This window comes from Heterodontus francisci, chromosome 33 (assembly GCF_036365525.1).
Source record: "Heterodontus francisci isolate sHetFra1 chromosome 33, sHetFra1.hap1, whole genome shotgun sequence".
Taxonomy (NCBI): domain Eukaryota; kingdom Metazoa; phylum Chordata; class Chondrichthyes; order Heterodontiformes; family Heterodontidae; genus Heterodontus; species Heterodontus francisci.
Genome location: NC_090403.1, coordinates 17,731,542 through 17,749,936, shown reverse-complemented (window position 1 = coordinate 17,749,936; position 18,395 = coordinate 17,731,542). Strand labels below are relative to the sequence as shown.

The window sequence follows — 18,395 nt, the reverse complement described above, 5'->3', positions numbered from 1 at the left end:
TGATGATATGGTCCTGTCTGGATGAGCAAGCAGAGCAGCAATGAGTTTCACCAATACAAAAATCAAAATACTGCGGATGCTGGAAATCTAAAATAGAAACAGAAAATGCTGGAAATAATCAACAGGTCAGGCAGCATCTGTGGAGAGAGAAACAGAGTTAACGTTTCAGGCCTGTGACTTTTCATCAGAACCCTAATTCACTAATATGTTCGTTTAAATGCCACTTCTGAGATCTGCCCATTTGTCTTACTCTTTCTCAGGTACTTTGTAAGCTTCATCATCCAGTTCCAGTTCCACGAGAGCCTTTGTAAAATTGCTAATCAAAAAGGACCTCTGCACAAATGTGACATCTACCAGTCAAAAGCTGCAGGAGAACGCATTGGGTAAGATCTATGCAAAGCAAGATGCTTTCTCATCTAGGGAGGATCTTAAATAACTGCCCTCAAGATGACCTCAAACTGTTTTGAACAAGATACTCGGAACATATAGGAATTGCTGGAGCAAAAATGACTAAGGTCCATTTTAGTTCACCTTCTACTATTCTGGTAGTCATGTGATACAACAATAATGGAGTTGTTGATTAATCACAGAAATTAATCTCTATCAGTGAGTCTATAACAGAGCCAGACACGAAAACCCCAGTGGTGGAGAGCATTGGAAACCAGCTGTTTTGGGAACCAGAACCACCTATTACCAGCTAAGCACACTACAATCACCACATGTCATGTCTCAATTTACACATATACTGTATCCCAAAATGTTACTTTCTGAAAGAAATCTAATTTTCATTTGAATGAATCAGTGTTAACTGCTTCCATTGCCTCCTTAGGGAGCCTGTTCCAGAGATCGACCCCTCACTCACTCAAATAATGGCCTCGATAGTCAGATCCCCCCCAACAAGCAGGAAAGGGTTGGGCAAGAGGTTAAAATCCTAAAATGTTGAAATCCAACCTCCAACCTGCCATGTTCCTGACCATTGTAATATAATTCAGGCTGTAGTCCGGGGCTCCCCGCACCCTTCCCAGGTCCCACCCCCAACCCCCTAAAAAAAATGAGGCAACTGTACCCACAGAATAGTTTTGAATTTTCCCCCTTGAAGCTCAGGCCATGTTCTCTGGCTCTACTGTTCCAGACAAGGTGAAGTGGCTTATCATGGTCAGCATCTAGAATTGTATTCAAATGTAAAGTCCTTAAGTGAAACAAGTGGACATGGATCCATGACATAAAATCACCCCCACACATAAGTACTAAATTAGCATTCTCACTCAGACTTACCAAGCAGCTACATCTGCAGTAAATGAAGAAATCACATTGCTCGTGGTACAAATTTGTCATCCAACATTTATATGGCACCTCATCATATCTCTCAGAAACATCTCAATAACTTCATATATAGTGAATTACTGTTGTAATGTAGGTGAATGTAGCAATCATTTTGCACATAGCAAGATCCCACGTGCAGCAACGAATGACTGGCTGATCTAAATTTGGCAGAATCAGTAGAGAAGAGGAAAAAAGCAACAATATCACGCGGAGACCATTAGCCCCACATTCCCCTCCAAGTCGCACACCATCCTGACTTGGCCACATATCACAGCACTTCCTCATCACTGGGTCAGTGACCTGGAATTCCCTCTCTAACACCAACACAGCACTACAAGCAGTGGTTCAGGCCAATCACCACTTGCTCAGTGTGTTACCACATCCTAAGACCAAGCAGAGAAAAGAAGAGTTATCCAGGACAATTCACTATTCTTATTTGAATACAATAGCATCATGGGATCATTAACATCACCTGAATAGGGCCCTTTAAAGCCTCCAACAATGCAGCACTCCAGGAAGTGCCAGCCTAGATTATGCCCTTAAGTGGGGCTTAATCCCTTTACTTTCTGATTCCGGTGCCTGAAAGCACTTTGTGCCTACATTAAGCATTACAACAGCTTGAAGGCTATACAGCTGAGTAGCTAACACAAGGTCATCTACACCAAGCCCATTTAAAGGTCTGTGATTCTTTATTAGCTTCACCATCTGAAATAGGACTGAAATGGTTGTACCGATGCCACACAGCTTTCACACCCACTCCCATCACCATCCCAGCCAGATTACCGGAGGGAAGATTTGGCTGCCACACCACGAACCATGACACCACACATCGTCACCAACACCCACTTTGACCAGACAGAAATATTCTCACCAGTAGGGGCCATTGGCTCGTTTATCAACACTGGTCATTCCAGTGAGAAATAAGTCATCAGATTCCTGGAACAGCCGATTGAATCCTGCAGCTGCTCAAAGCATATTCCAATTCCAACTATTCTAGAACAGAGGGCACTGTCGGCCATGGTTTTTTTTTGCATTTATTGCATGAATAACCTGACAAAACCACATCTAATGGTTACACCAGATTCCACTTTCTCAATGCGTCTGTGCTGCAACATCCAGCATTGCCCTCCAGAGCTAATAGGTTTTTGGATACAGCTTGCTGGTTTGCTTTCCTTCCGCCACAGATCCATCATCCATGGCTCATAACTAAAGCCAGTGTCCGGTTCCTTCTTTATTTTATCCATGCGACTCATCTCCTACTCCTCTGACCCTATTCCCACTAAACTGCTGATCACCCAACTTCCCCTCCTGGTCTCCATGTTAGCCAATATTGTAAATGGTTCTCTCTCTTCAGGTGTTGTCCATCTCTCTTTAAAATCTGACGTCATCACCCCTCTCCTCTAAAAAACCCTTGACCCCCACAGTCCTTGCAAACTACTGTGTCATTTTCAACTTCTTCCTTCCTCGCTAAAGTCCTTGAATGTGTTGTCGCTTCCCAAATACTTGCCCATCTTTCCTGGAGCTCGATGTTTGAATCCCTCCAATCAGGTTTCCACCCTTGCCACAGTACCGAAATGGTTCTTATCAATGTCACAAATGACATCCTGTGTGACTGTGACAAAGGTAAACCTTCCCTCCTCATCCTCCTCGACCTGTCTGCAGCCTTTGACACGGTTGACCACACCATCCTTGTCCAACACCTCTCCACTGTCGTCCAGCTGGGCGGGACAGCACTTGCCTAGTTCCATTCTTATCTATCTATGGGCGGCACAGTGGCGCAGTGGTTAGCACCGCAGCCTCACAGCTCCAGTGACCCAGGTTCAATTCTGGGTACTGCCTGTGCGGAGTTTGCAAGTTCTCCCTGTGTCTGCGTGGGTTTCCTCCGGGTGCTCCGGTTTCCTCCCACATACCAAAGACTTGCAGGTTGATAGGTAAATTGGCCATTATAAATTGCCCGTAGTATAGGTAGGTGGTAGGGAAATATAGGGACAGGTGGGGATGTGATAGGAATATGGAATTAGTGTAGGATTAGTATAAATGGGTGGTTGATGGTCGGCACAGACTCGGTGGGCCGAAGGGCCTGTTTCAGTGCTGTATATCTAAAAACTGAAGCCAGAGAATCACTTGCAATGGCTTCTCTTCCTGCTCCCACACTGTTACCTCTGGTGTCCCCCAAGGTGTCCTCCTTAGCCCCCACCTATTTCTCGTCTACATGCTGCCCCTCAGCGACATCATCTGAAAACAGAGCATTAGTTTACACATGTACACTGACAACACCCAGCTTTATCTCACCACCACTTATCTCAACTCCTCCAGTACTGGATGAGCAGAAATTTCCTCCACTTAAATATTGGAAAGACTGAAGCCATTGTCTTCAGTCCCCACTCCAAACCTTGTTCCCCAGCTACCAACTCCATCCCTCTCCCTGGCAACAGTCTAAGATTAATCCAGACTGTTTGCAACCTTGAAGTCATATTTGACTGAGACAAGCTTCCGACCACATGTCCACACCATCACTAAGACCACCTATTCCCTCCTCCGTAACATCACTCAACTTTGCCCCAGTCTCAGCTGCTGCTGAAACCTTCATCCGTGCCTTTGTTGCGCTAGACTTGACTGTTTCAGTGCACTCCTGGCTGCTCTCCCACATTCTATCCTCTGTAAACTTGAGGTTATCTAAAATACTGTTGCCTGTGTTCTTACTGGCACCAAGTCCCGTTCATCTATCACCCCTGTGCTCATTGACCTACATTGGTTCTGGGTCAAGTAACATTTGATTTTAAAATTCTCATCCTTGTTTTTAAATTCCTCCATGGCCTCACTGCTCCCTATCCCTGTAATCTCCTCCAGCCTCACAACCTTCTGAGATATTTGCATTGATCTAATTCCATCCTAATCAACATCCCTAATTTTAATTCCTCCACAATTGGCAGCCATGTCTGCAGCTGCCTCGGATCTAAGGTCTAGAAACATCAAAACATATAAAGTGTTATTGCACAGAAGGAGGCCATTCAGCCCATCGTGTCCATGCCAGCCGAAAAGGAGCTATCCAGTCCAATCCCACCTTCCTACTTTTAATCCGTAGCCCTGTAGGTTACAGCATCTCTAGTGCATATCCAAGTATGTTTAAATACAATGAGGATTTCTGCTTCTTCCACCCATTCAGGCAGTGAGCTCCAGACCCCCACCACCCTCTGATTGAAAAAATTACTCCTCAACTCCCCTCTAATGCTTCCACCAGTTACTTTAAATCTATGCCCCCTGGTTATTGACCTCTCTATGGGAAATAGGTCTTTCCTATCCATGCTACCTTAGCCTTGCTACTTTCCCTCGGATCCCATAGGCTTTTAATTTTCTGACCAGTCTGCCATGGGGACCACATCAAAGGTCTTGCTAAAATCCATGTAGACCACATCAAAGGCACTACCCTTATCGACCCTCCCGGTTACCTCTTCAAAAAATTCATACAATTTAGTCAGACATGACCTTCCCTTAACAGATCCATGCTGACTGTCCTTGATTAATTAGTGCTTCTCTAAATGGTGATTTAGACCATCCATCAGGACTTTTTCCAATAATTTGCCTATCACTGAGATTAGGCTGACTAGCCTGTAATTATTCAATCTATCCCTTCCTCCCTTTTTTAACAATGGTACAACATTCGCTGTCCTCTAGTCCCTCAGCACCATGCCTGTAGCCAGAGAGGATTGGAAAATGATGGTCAGAGCCTCTGCCATATCTTCCCTTGCTTCCCTTAGCAGCCTGGGATATATTTCATCCAGGTCTGGTAACTTATCCACTTTCTAAGGACGCAAAACACCTAATATTTCCTCCCTCACAATTTTATTCCATCCAATATTTCGCACTCCTCCTCCTTAACTATAATGATGCTTCATCCCTCTCTTTTGTAAAAACAGACACAAATTATTCATTAAGAACCCTGCCCACATCTTCCGCTCACACACACAAGTTATCTTTTTTGGTTTCTAATTGGCCCTACACATTCCGTAGTTATCCTTTTGACTTTTATGTATTTATAAAACATCGTTGGGTTTTCCTTGATTTTACTTGCCAATACATTTTCCCTCCTAAGCCTCTCTACCTCTCTCTCGTCCTTTAAGCCACTCCTTAAAACCTACCTCTTTGACCAAGCTTTTGGCCATCTGCCTTAATATCTCCTTATGTGGCTTAATGTCTAATTTTGCTTTATAATACTCCTGTAAAGTGTGTTGGAATGCTTTATTTCATTAAATGTCCTTGTTGTTTATCTCCACCTCAGGAATGCCATGAAACTGGGAAGCAGCAAACCTTGGCCTGAGGCCATGAAGATGATCACAGGCAACCTAACTATGTCTGCTGATTCTCTGCTGAAATACTTTGAACCACTGACATCGTGGCTCATTAAGGAAAACAAAAAGAATGCAGAGACCCTGGGATGGCCTGAATACGACTGGACTCCAGGTCAGCAAAAGATGGAATACAATTTCCAGCTAGTTATGTTCCTCCCCTAATATTAGAGCTGGGCGGTTCAGGGATGATGTCAGGATGTACGTCTTCACACAAAGGGTAGGGGAAATCTGGAACTCTCTCCCCCAAACATTTCAAAACTGGGATTGATAGATTCTTGTTAGGTATTAAGGATGATGGAGCCAAGACAGGTAAATGAATTAAAACAACCTTCATCAGCCATCATGGTGCACTATATTTGATGTGGATTCTGTCCTACAATGGGCAAGACACATGGGAACCAAATAAGTCAAAAACTTCTAGAATCACGAGAATAGAAACAGGAAACCAGGATAAGAAGCAAAGCCTGTGAAATATGTTATTTTAAATTATGATTTTTTTTTCTTAATTTATGGTAAATGGTTGTGCTTTTAGGGTAAATTAAACATGGAATGAGTAAAGGTTTTTTCCTGTAATATTAGTGTTTGTTTCAGTCTCACAATGTGCTGGACCAGAAGAACTGAAATTTCCCAGTTTGATTAAACCCAACTCAAAATAACTTTAAATTGCTGAGGGAGATGGGGGTTGGGGGCTGGGGGGAGGTGGTGGTGGTGGTGGGTGATCCTTTATTTAAACAAGGAAAGAAATGGCTGGAATTGTATTACAGTGGGGCCAAACTCTGATTGTTTCCATCATAAGTGGGATCAAATTTTAATTTTATTAAAATGATAGGGCTGAATTGTCTGGCCCCAGACTGTTTCACCACAGGTGGGACCCACTACTTCAGTGTAAATATTCCAACCCCAGGGCTTGCCACAGGGCTCTCTCCTAGAAGATGGGGGCAACCCCCTGAAAAACAGCATAGGCGGCTAAAAATGGACACGTCTCCCGGATTGCCGCTGACCTCTCACTGAGGCTAAGCCAGGAGATCAGGAGAAGCCGCCAGAAATTCTCCTTCTCCACCCCTCCCCCCACCTCAGATTCATTCTCCAGTAAATTTGGATGTTTAACTTTTACAAGCATTTGAATAAATGAGCGATAATGGCCAGAGAGCAAGGAAGAGACTTGAACTTAATGCTTATGATGAAGATGTAGAGATTGAATACTCACATTTAGCACGTGTAGTTCAAAGATTGATGTACCAGGAGCTCACAATGGAAGTGTGTGCCTGGTTTTGAGATATTGCGTAGATTTATATAAAATGCACAACATAAAAACAGACCCTTTAGTTCAACTGGTCTGTGTCAATGTTTATGCACCACGTGAGCCTCCTTCAGCCCTGTTTCATCTCACCCTAACAGCACAACCTTCAATTCTTTTCTCCTTCATGCGCTTATCTAGCTTCCCGTTAAATGCATCTAAGCTATGCAACTCAACTGCTCCATGTGAAGCAAGTTCCACATTTAAACCACTCCCTGGACAAAGAGGTTTCTCCGAAGATAAACCTTCGTGTTGTTCAAAATATACCCTACAAACACCATGTTTTTGGATGCAAGAACTCTCTGGCTCTGGGTGTGCAGGATGGGGGGCTGAGAGGGGGCAGAACCTGGTTAACCCTTCCCTTTAAATTCCAGTAGCGCAAGCCTTTGATCTGCCATTCCCCTCAAATGAAATGGGGAAATGCCAGGAGTGATCCCAGATTCCTGGGGAAGTTCCAACAGAATGGCCTGAAACGATCTCAAAGGGTCTGTCAGCTGAAATCTAGTCCCAGAGAGGGCCTTAAGCAGGCCCCAAATCTTTATTGTGAAAAGGTAATTGATCCCAGAAATGATTGATCACCTACTCCACGAAGACTGCTTGCTCCATTGGCAGTGGAAGATCAAAAGAATAAAGGTTTTCTTTGGTCCCCTGTCCAGGCTCTTCACCATTATTGGAGTGGCACAGCATTCCTCCTACATTCCAACCTGCCATTTTATGCAGGCCCTGCTGACGGGTGGCTCTACTGCACCCATTTTGGACCAGCGGACAGGTTCTCCCAGAACTTGTAAGGCCTCGAAATCACTAGATTTGAGGAGCAACAAAAGGGATTTAGGTGTCCCTAAGTCATTAGGGAATCATTGAAATCTAGTGGCCATGTACAAAAAGTAATCAAAAAGCCAAAAGGAATGTTGGCCTTTCTCCCAATGAGACTGGAATACAAAGAGGAGAAAGTTATTCTTCAATTGTACAGAGCCTTGGTCAGATCCCAAGTATAGTCGAAAATCAAGGGGCAAAAGGGAGGGAGGAACATAAAACAATTGTGAGCACCAGTGAAAAAGTATTAGGAAAACTAATGGGGCTAAAGGCTTTCAAGTCCCCTGGATCCGATGGCCTGCATCCTAAGGTCTTAAAAAAAGTTGCTGCAGAGATAGTAGATTGGAATCTTTCAAAATTCCCTAGATTCTGGAAAGGTCCCAGCGGATTGGAAAACCGCAAATACAAAACATCTATTCAAGACAGGAGGGAGATGGAAAGCAGGAAACGATAGACCAGTTAACCTAACATGTGTATTTGGGAAATTGCTGGAGTTCATTATTAAAGAAGTATTAGCAGGACATTTAGAAAAACATAATATAATCATGCAGAGTCGACATGGTTTTGTGAAAGGAAGATTGTGTTTGACACATTTGTTAGAGTTCTTTGAGGATGTAACAAGCAGGGTGGATAAAGGGGAACCAGTAGATGTGGTGTATTTGGGTTTCCAAAAGGCATTCGATGAAGTGTCACATAAAAGGTTACTGCACAAGATAAGAGCTCAAGGTGTTGGGGTTTTGGCGGGGCGGGGAGTGGGGGGCCGGGTGGGGATAATATATTAGCATGGATAGAGGATTGGCTAACAGGAAACAGAAAGTTGGGATAAATGAATCATTTTCAGTTTGGCAAACTATAACTAGTGGAGTGCCACAGGGATCAGTGCTGGGGCCTCAACTACTCATAATCTATATTAATGCCTTGTCTATATTAATGACTTGGAAGGAACCGAATGTATTGTAGCCAAATTTGTTGATGATACAAAGGTTGGTTGGAAAGCAAGTTGTGAGGAGGATGCAAAGGCTGGGATTTTATCTGGGCGACAGAGGTCTCGATGTCTGGCAAAGGTGATGCCGAGAATCCCACATCACCTTTCCGTGGGGGTCCCCACCAAATCAAGTGCCAATTAACCCTTAACTGGTCAGTGACGGGCCTTTCACGGGATAAAGGACCCTGGCAACGGAAGTCCCGCCCTCTGAGAGCTGACAGCCAATCAGAGGCTGGCAGCTCTTTAATTGAGCAGCACCACCATGGGATTAATTTCCCACATAAGGGCTTCAATTGACAGCAGGGCGGGAAGGCCATTCACAAAGTGGATGACAGAGGAGATTCACCAGGATATTGCCTGGGCTGGAGCATTTCAGCTATGAAGAGAGACTGGATAGGCTAGGGTTTTTCTTAGAGCAGAGAAGGCTGAGGGAGGACCTGATTGAGGTATACAAAATTATGAGGGGCAGAGGTGATAATAATCAGGGGGCATAGATTTATGGTAAGGGGCAGAAGGTTTAGAAGGGATTTGAGGAAAAAAAAATTCACCCAGAGGGTGGTTGGAATCTGGAACACACTGCCTGAAGAGGTGGTAGAGGCAGGATCCCTCACATCATTTAAGAAGTATTTAGGTGAGCACCTGAAATGCCATAGCATACAAGGCTACGGGCCAAGTGCTGGAAAATGGGATTAGAATAGATAGGTGCTTGATGACTGGCACAGACACGATGGGCCGAAGGGCCTGTTTCTATGCTGTATAACTCCATGACTCAATGACTCTACATGCCTTCCCACCAAGGACTTAATTTCGGCAGAGGTGGGAAGGTTGGTGGAATTCCCCCCACCACCATCCCACACAATTATGTGCTTTTCCTGCCGCCAAACATGCCACGGGGGAGAACATAAAATTCCCCCCAAAGAATTTGCTAAGGGATATAGATAGGTTAAGTGAGTGGACAAAAATTTGGCAGATGGAGTATAATGTGGGCAAATGTGAGGTTGTCCACTTTGGTGGGAAGAACAGAAAAGCAGAATATTATTTAAATGGAGAAAGACTGAAGAATGCTGTTGTACAGAGGGATCTGGGTGTCCTGGTACATGAGTCACAAAAAGTTAGCATACAGGTACAGCAAGTAATTAGGAAGGTAAATGGATTGTTGGCCTTTATTGCAAGGGAGATGGGGTGTAACAGTAGGGAATTCTTGCTACAACTCTACAGGATGTTTGTGAGATCACAACTGCTTACAGTTTTGGTCTCCTCATTTAGGAAGGGATATACTTGTATGGGAAGCGACTCAGAGAAGATTCACAAGGTTGATTCCTCAGATGAAGGAGTTGTCTTATGAGGAAAGGTTGAGCAGATTGGGCCTATACTCATTGGGGATTAGAAGAAAGAGAGGTGATCTTATTGAAACATATAAGATTTTGAGGGGGCTTGACAGGGTAGATGCTGAGAGGATGTTTCCCCTTGTGGGGGGAATCTAGAACTAAGGGGCACAGTTTCAAAATAAGGTATCTCCCATATAAGGCAGAGGAGGAATTTCTTGTGCCTGAGGGTCATTAATCTTTGGAATTCTCTACCCCAGAGAGCAGTGGAGACTAGGCCAATGAATATATTCAAGGCTGAGTTCGACAGATTTTTGATCTACAAGGGAGTCAAGGGTTATGGGAGCAGACAGGAAAGTGGAGTTAAGGCCACAATCAGATCAGACATGATCTTATTGAATGATGGAGCAGGGTCGAGGGGCCAAATGGCCTCCACCCTCTCCTATTTCTTATCTTATTTGCCCCCCAGCATTCCTACTATCCTTTGTGTGATCAAATCAAGGTTTTTAAAATGATAAAGGGATTTCATAGGGTAGAGAAAGAGAGAGAAACTATTTCCTTTGGTGCGGGAGTCTAGAACAAGGGGGCATAACCTTAAAATTAGAGCTAGAGTGAATTAGAGTGAAATCAGAAAGCTACAACTCTCTACGCTAAAAGGCTATGTACTCTGGGGATCGATTGACATTTTCAAGACTGAGGTAGATAGATTTTTGTTAGGCTTAGGATATGGAGCAAAGGATAAATGGAGTTGTACAGATCAGCCATGTTCTGATAGAATGACAGGGCAGGTTTGAGGGGCTGAATTGCCTCCTTCTGTTCCAACATTCACTCATGTCACCCTTTATGCAGATCAGAAAGGGGATTAACGTTCACACATTTCTTTCCAGCTCTTGCCTCCGTCGAACCTCCAGCTCCAACGACACCAACTTCCACTGCAGAGGGGAATCCAGTCCCTGTTCCAAACAGCAAAGTGGATTTTTTGGGAATGAATTTGGAACCAGAGCAGGCAAAGGCAGGACAGTGGATCCTACTTGTACTGGCCCTTGTCCTGGCCATAGCAGTCATAGGCCTTGTAGCAAAAATGATTTTAAGAAAGAAACATCCTGATAAATCAACATCTGAACTTGAACTGAAATAAAAATAAATCTCATCAGGTCAGAACTCTTTCACTATGCAAAAAAAATCAATAATTCAACACTCAATTTGTATTTGTAAATCTGCTGTAAAAATGTTTAATTAGTCTCTTGGGTTGGATAGTCTTCATACTTTGAACACTTCAGCAATGACTAGGTATCTGGTGCAGGGATATGAAATAATATATTAAAGGGTTTTCTTACATCTGTAATTTGCTGTAACTTTTGAATGTGAAAATAATGTAAATTAGAGCAGTGTCAGGTTACATTGTTGAGATTCCATGACAGTAAACATACTGTTCTTTAGTGATGTTTGTTCTCTGGATGTTGTTGCGATCCTGAGCCTACTGCAGTAGAAATGCAACCATATACAACCAGAGTGAAAATGCGGCCAAATCTAACAGCAGTAGAGATGCGACCATATCCAACTGCACTGAAAATTTGTCCATATCTAATTGTAGTAGAAATGTAACCATGTCTAACTGCAATAGAAATATGAGAATATCTAACTGCAGTGGAAATGCAATCATATCCAACCACATTGAAAATGCAGCCATATCTAACTGCAGTAGAAATCTGAAAATATCTAATTCCAGTAGTAATGTGACCATATCCAACCGCAGTAAAAAAAAACAGCCATTTGCAACTGCAGTAGAAATGCGACTATATCTAACTGCAGTGGAAATGCGACCATATCTAACTACAGTGGAAATGCGACCATATCTAACTACAGTGGAAATGCGACCATATCTAACTGCAGTGAGTGAACACTTAACTGATAATAGGGCTGATACATTGTAGAATTGGAGGAATGAGGGGTACGTTTCCCCACTCAAGATTTTAGCTTCCCCCTCTTTACTGAATCCCAGAATCCCCTTGATGTCCTTTCCAACCCTTAGGCATTGGCTGTGTCTCTGTATCCCAGCATCCTAGTTGCACCAGACAGCAGCCTGAAGTGTGAGCAACCTGAATCTGCTGGCGTCTGGAGGGTTCCCATAATCTATAAATCCTGGCAAGTCATTGACAAGCATCTGGGCTGTCACATTATATGGGGAACATGAGGATCCTTCAACCAATCGCAAGGAGAAATCATTAATTGCAGGATCCCAGTGCAAGATGTGAATGGGCTGGGGAATTGCCACAATTCATTGACATTCCCATCGTACCTCAATAACCACAGATTACTTCAGTTACTGTTAATTACTTTAAAACGGGTAACACGGGCAGCACTGTACCCAGCTGTACATCCTAGCCTCAGTAAAGCCTCACAGGACTTTAAAAGTTTCTAAATGTCTTTTTTCTAAAATCCTTTCCTCCCTTAAAAATATACAACTGTTGAAGAGGTGCTAAATGTAATTTATTTGGTCCTGAGATGGCTCGTGAATTTCTCCAATGAATAATTGAGCAGTACAGGTGGTCAAGGTCCCAGGTTCAGCCCGCAGTCTGTGCAAAGTTGGGGGTTCTCAACCAGGGTGACAGTTGGGGTTCTGCAATTGGATGCTGCACCTCTGGGCTAGGGAGGTGAAGTTTAGTCAGTGCTCTCCCTTCTGATCACCATCAGTGGTACCCAATGGAAGTGCGCGCATGTGGACATGGGCTGAAGAGAAGGTCCGGTTCTACTTTGATGCCACAGGTAGTCAAATAACCAGTGAACACTCACTGTCAAGGTTCGCATGAGAATAATGGCCTGTTATCGAGAATAAAATCCCAGCTAGGAGTTAACACCTTCAGGAGAGGAGAGGAAAGAATTGGTGAGGAAATCCTATCAAGAATCTACCATGGAAACCAAATCTAGAGGCAACCTCTAAAATATATGCTGCTGTGTTCTAGAACGATCTAGCTCATAACATCAGATTGTTTCTCTCATGTAGCTATACACATTCATTGCATGATTTTTTGTGTGGTGATTCACATAGGAAGTGTTCAGAGAATGTAAACCAGGAGTACATAGCTGAGGAAATTGGTGTAATAAACAGCATGCACAATATACTTGAGCTGTTTTAAACAGTATTGTGTCCTGTGTACTTTATTCACTATCAGTTTCACTATCACAAAAAGGGAGGTACCATTGTCTCCATGCCATGCATTTTTGGGTAGGAATAATGTTCCTAGAATCCAAGCCAGTAGCAGTGATGTCAGAACAAACTGCAGGAAGGAGAAGCACTGGAGTCTTTGAAGACTGGCCTGTCTATGTGCTCTGTTCCATCATCCCCATTGTGACATATGGCTCGGATGCCAACAGGAACATGCGCTTTTGAATAAACGATTGGCATTCACCAATCAGCAGTAACAGCAACTTGCATTTATATAGCACCTTTAACATAGGAAAATGTCCCAAGGTGTTTAACAGGAACGTAATCGGACAAAAGTAGATACCGAGCCAAAGGAAGAGATATTAGGACAGGTGACCAAAAGCTTGGTCAAAAGCGGTAGGCTTTAAAAGAGGAGAGAGAGGTGGAGGGATGAAGGGAGGGACTTCCATAGCTTAGGGCTTAGGCAGCTAAAGGCATAGCTGCCAACAATAGAGTGGTGGAAATCAGAGATGTGCAAGAGACCAGAATTGGAGGACAGCAGATGTCTCGGAGGTTTTAGGGATGGAGAAGGTTACAGAGATAGGGAGGATTGAGCCCATGGAAGGATTTGAACACAAGGATGAAACTTTTAAAATCGAAGCATTATTAGATTTGGAGCCAATGTAGGTCAGTGAGCACAGAGGTGATGGATTAATGGGACTTGATTTTATCTCCATTATTGCACATTGTTCTTTTTGGTCATTTCATTATTACAGTGTTGTCCAGAACAAATAGGTAGTACACAGAGAGCAATGAGCTGGCCAGTGACAGCACCATTCACACTTGATTCATTCACAGGATAGGAGTCAAACTGAGAGGAACAAACAGTAACAGAGGATGCCCCTGTTATACAAACACATACATAGACACACACACACAGACATATTCACATACAAGTCACACAGGCATAATCCCTCACACACATACACACAACCATACACAGACATATTCACTCATTTACACAGATACACATATATAGCACACAACAATCCACAGATATACTCACTGATTCACACACATACAATCTTGCAAAGAATATTACTTATTCACACACACTCAATTCACATACAGACATACACACACAACTCACACTAGCATATATAAACTCGCACACACACCCAAGCACTCATACTCACACACATGAACTCAAACTCACTCACTCACACACACACCGACACACACTCACACACACACATACACCCACATTTACACAGCCACACACACATACACACACATTACATTCACACCAGTGCTGTTCTCACACCCCTCATGCATACAACAGCACAGAGTACTCCAAAGCTAATAACACACAGTACCTTCAATGCACAACTGAGAACCTTGCTTGGTCTGTGCGTTGCTATGAGGTGTGTTTGGTTAATTGTCTAATGCCCCTATATGTTGAATATCTTCTGGACCAATTCAGTGTGGCTCCTCCAGTTATGTGGATGACAGATGGCCAAAGGCCTGTGCTGCCCTATTACCAAACCTAATGTGAGCCAGCAGTGTCAGGACATGCTTCAGTGACAAGTGATCATGATCATGTCTTGACTGGGTGAACAGGAATAGCTTCTAGTTTACTTGCCCACATATTTTCCACTATCATATTGCCTGATCGGAGAGTTGTTGTGCTGCCTGTATCAGGTGTGGACATGCTCCAGGCCTATCGAAGGCACTTGATATGCACCCTCTCGATGATCTCTCTTGGCCTCATGAATGGATGTATATTGGAGACAATGGGAATGGTTGCTGCTATCAGACTGGAGACCCATGGGTGATGCTCTGCTATAATATAGAGCCATAGAGTTATTTATGGCACAGAAGGAGGCCATTCAGCCCAGCGGGTCCATACCAGATCTCCACAGAGCTATCCAATCAGTCCCACTTCCCCACTCGATCCCAGTAGGCCTGCAAGTTTATTTCCTTCAAGTTCCCATCCAATTTCCTTTTGAAGTCCTTGATTGTCGCTGCTTCCACCACCCTTGTGGGCAGCGAGTTCCAGGTCATCAGCACCTGCTGCATAAAAAAGCTCTTCCTCATATTTCCCTTGCATCTCTTGCCCAAAACCTTCAATCTGTGTCCCCTAGTCCTTGTATCATTAGTTAATGGGAACAGTTTTTCCCTGCCTAACTTATTTAAGTCTGTCATAACCTGTATTAAATCTCCCTCAATCTGTTGTGCTCTAAGGAGAACAAATCTAGCTTTTCCAACCTAACCTTCTAACTAAAAGCCCCCATCCCTGGAACCATTCTGTTTCATGTAACCTCTCTGGTAAAGGAGATGGCAGTTTCCATCGGACTGTAAATCAGCCTGAGGAGCTGGGAACTTTTCTGTAGGGAAATGCAAGACAACACTAAGAAGTGTCCAGTCTTGTTTTGGTCCCAGCGAAATGCCCTGCGATTGGCAATGAAGCAAAGGTCTGATAAAATAGTGAGCACTTCCAGGATATCAAGGCCCTTGCATTCTGACATGAATAATTGCAAAGACAGGCACTTGGTAATCACCATTGGACGAGAGGTTAATGGGAGCATTCTGCACTGAAGCTGAGACACATGGGAATTGATAGACAAGAAATGAGCAAGTGCAGCACAGAGAGATCTGGGTGTTCTTGTGCATGAAATACAAAAGCTTAGCATGCAGGTACAACAAGTAATTAAGAAGGCAAATGGAATTTTGGCCTTTATTGCTAGGGGGTTGGAGTTTAAAAATAGGGAAGTCTTGTTACAACTGTACAGGGTGTTGGTGAGGCCGCACCTGGAGTACTGTGTACAGTTTTGGTCCCCGTATTTAAGAAAGGATATACTGGCATTGGAGGCAGTTCAAAAGAGATTCACTAGGCTGATTCCTGGGATGAAGGGGTTGACTTATCAAGAACGGCTAAACAGGTTAGGCCTTTATTCATTAGAGTTTAGAAGAATGAGGGGTGATCTTATCGAAACATAGAAGATTCTGAGGGGGTTTGACAGGGGAGATGGTGAGATGTTTCCACTAGCGTGGGAATCTCGAACTAGGGCACACAGTTACAGAATAAGGGGACACTCATTTAAAACTGTGATGCAAAGGAATTTCTTCTCTCAGAGGGTGATGAATGTCTGCAATTCTCTACCTCAGAGAGTTGTGGAGGCTAGATCACTGAAAGTATTTAAAGAGGAGGTAGATCGATTTTTGAAATATCAGGGAGTTGAGGGCTATGAGGAGCTGGCACGAAAGAGGAGTTGAGGTCTGGGGCAGATCAGCCATGATCTTATTGAATGGCGGGGCAGGCTTGAGGAGTCGAATGGCCTACTCCTGCTCCCATTTCTTATGTTCTTATGTTCCATCTAGTTCACCTTCTACCATCCTGGTTATCACATGATACAATGATAATGGAGATGCTGGCTAATCATGGAAATCAATCTCTATCAATTAGTCTATAACAGACCCAGACATGAAGTGAGGAAAAACCCAGTGGTGGAGAGCTTTAGGAACCGCTGGTTCAAAGTCACCTGGGTAGACACACTGAATAACAATATGAAAACATGTACCTTTGATGCTATCACAACAGAAATTCAGTGGGAGTCCTCTTGGTCTTTGGGAGTAGCCTACTCCGAGGTGGTGGCCCTATAATCGATCTGTCCCAGGTGGCCTTACTACAGGCACCACCTCTCCAACAGTGTAATGGGGCAGATGCAGCATGAATGGGTTCAGGGATAGAGCACTGGCTTGAAAATATTGGAGATATTTATGAGACCACACTGCAGCTTGTACTGGTTGCATTTCTTTTTCCTTTCCCAGGATTTCAGTGCCATCAAAAGGATGTGAGGTAATATTGAATATCCAGCAATCCACCTATTGCACATGTCGAGTTTATCATTCATCTCAAATGGTAGCCAATACAGCCAAACTGTGATGGTCGCTAAAAGGACAAAGAGTTTGTCCACCTCCACTGCAGCTCACACTTTCATATGGAGCCTTATTGGATCCAGTTGGCTCCTCCTTATTTTCCATATCATCACAGCTCAGCATCCCCATTAACATCAAATATGGGAGCTGGTTGAGACCAAAAATTGTTTAAAATAAGTGCTTAAGATTAATTAACTTAATGCGAATGGGAAATAAGTTCTGTACATGCATGCAGGCACACACATACAAACACAGCACACACACATACAGACACACACACATACACACACCCTTGCTGATTTCTACTTAGTGTCCTTATGGTTTGGCAGGCTCTGGACAAGTGACCCATTTGTTTTCTGAAGAGCTACCTGTCGGGTTGGGTTTTGTGCTCTTCATTTGTGTAAGATGGAGGTGCCTTTAACTCTGAGTTCAGTCCATCAGATTCATTCTCTTTGTCAGACTCACTTCCAGTGCTTCCAGTGTCGATTGGGTGGTATTTATAAAACCTTGCTGTGGCGATGAAGATCAATGAAATCAGCCCCATGAGCACACCAAACACGAAGAACTCCACTGCCTGTTACCAGGAGGGAAAGAAAGTAACACACATTAATCAATCTTAAGAACCAGGGGTCCATGTGCCTTGTACAGGACACTGAGCAAATCATTCCTTCTGTGCTGCCTTCTCTGATTCTATGACAGGGCAATAAAATAACTCCTGGTGAATGTTATAGGAAACTAAGAATAGTAAAAGCCATTTCCTTTTACCTGCAGCCAACCCAAAGCCGCAGGTTAAAAGGAACCATGGGTTAAAAGAAGTCTGGAATGTATTTATCACATAAAGTAGTATATAAGATGACTCACATATAAGATACCTTCTTCCCACTTTACAAATAAAATCTAGGATTCAGTCGACATGTAATCCCCTTAGAGCAGGTCCTGTTTTCAATGCACACTGACTATTAGCACCACAGACAAAAATGGATTGGAAGACCAGGAGCTTTGGAGACCATCATGGAGAGAAAAATGGGAGACTGAGAACCTGGCAGACTGAAGGTCAGGGAGAGGGGGGACCGATAACCTGGAAAACTGTGGGCCTGGAAGACCAGGAACCTGGGAAACTGGGGGTCTGGGAGAGGGAAAAGGGGGACAGAGAACCTGGAGATTGGGGGCTGGGAGACTAGGAACCTGGGAGACTGGGGGCCTGGGAGAGGGGAGTGGG

The 18,395-nt window shown here is 43.7% G+C and overlaps 2 protein-coding genes across 2 annotated transcripts in view; one reads left to right on the top strand and one right to left on the bottom strand.

Annotated features, from left to right (window-relative positions):
* Positions 1-13,233, top strand: part of ace (angiotensin I converting enzyme (peptidyl-dipeptidase A) 1) — a 642,116-nt gene extending 628,883 nt beyond the window's left edge. The window contains exons 23-25 of the mRNA XM_068013141.1: positions 261-383; positions 5,603-5,784; positions 10,980-13,233. Of these exons, the coding sequence (XP_067869242.1) occupies positions 261-383; positions 5,603-5,784; positions 10,980-11,230 (556 nt within the window). The 3' untranslated portion in view covers positions 11,231-13,233. The remainder of the gene's footprint in view (positions 1-260; positions 384-5,602; positions 5,785-10,979) is intronic.
* Positions 11,757-18,395, bottom strand: part of LOC137348041 (solute carrier family 15 member 1-like) — a 196,168-nt gene continuing 189,529 nt past the window's right edge. The window contains exon 23 of the mRNA XM_068013142.1: positions 11,757-17,750. Coding sequence (XP_067869243.1) covers positions 17,541-17,750 — 210 coding nt within the window. The 3' untranslated portion in view covers positions 11,757-17,540. The remainder of the gene's footprint in view (positions 17,751-18,395) is intronic.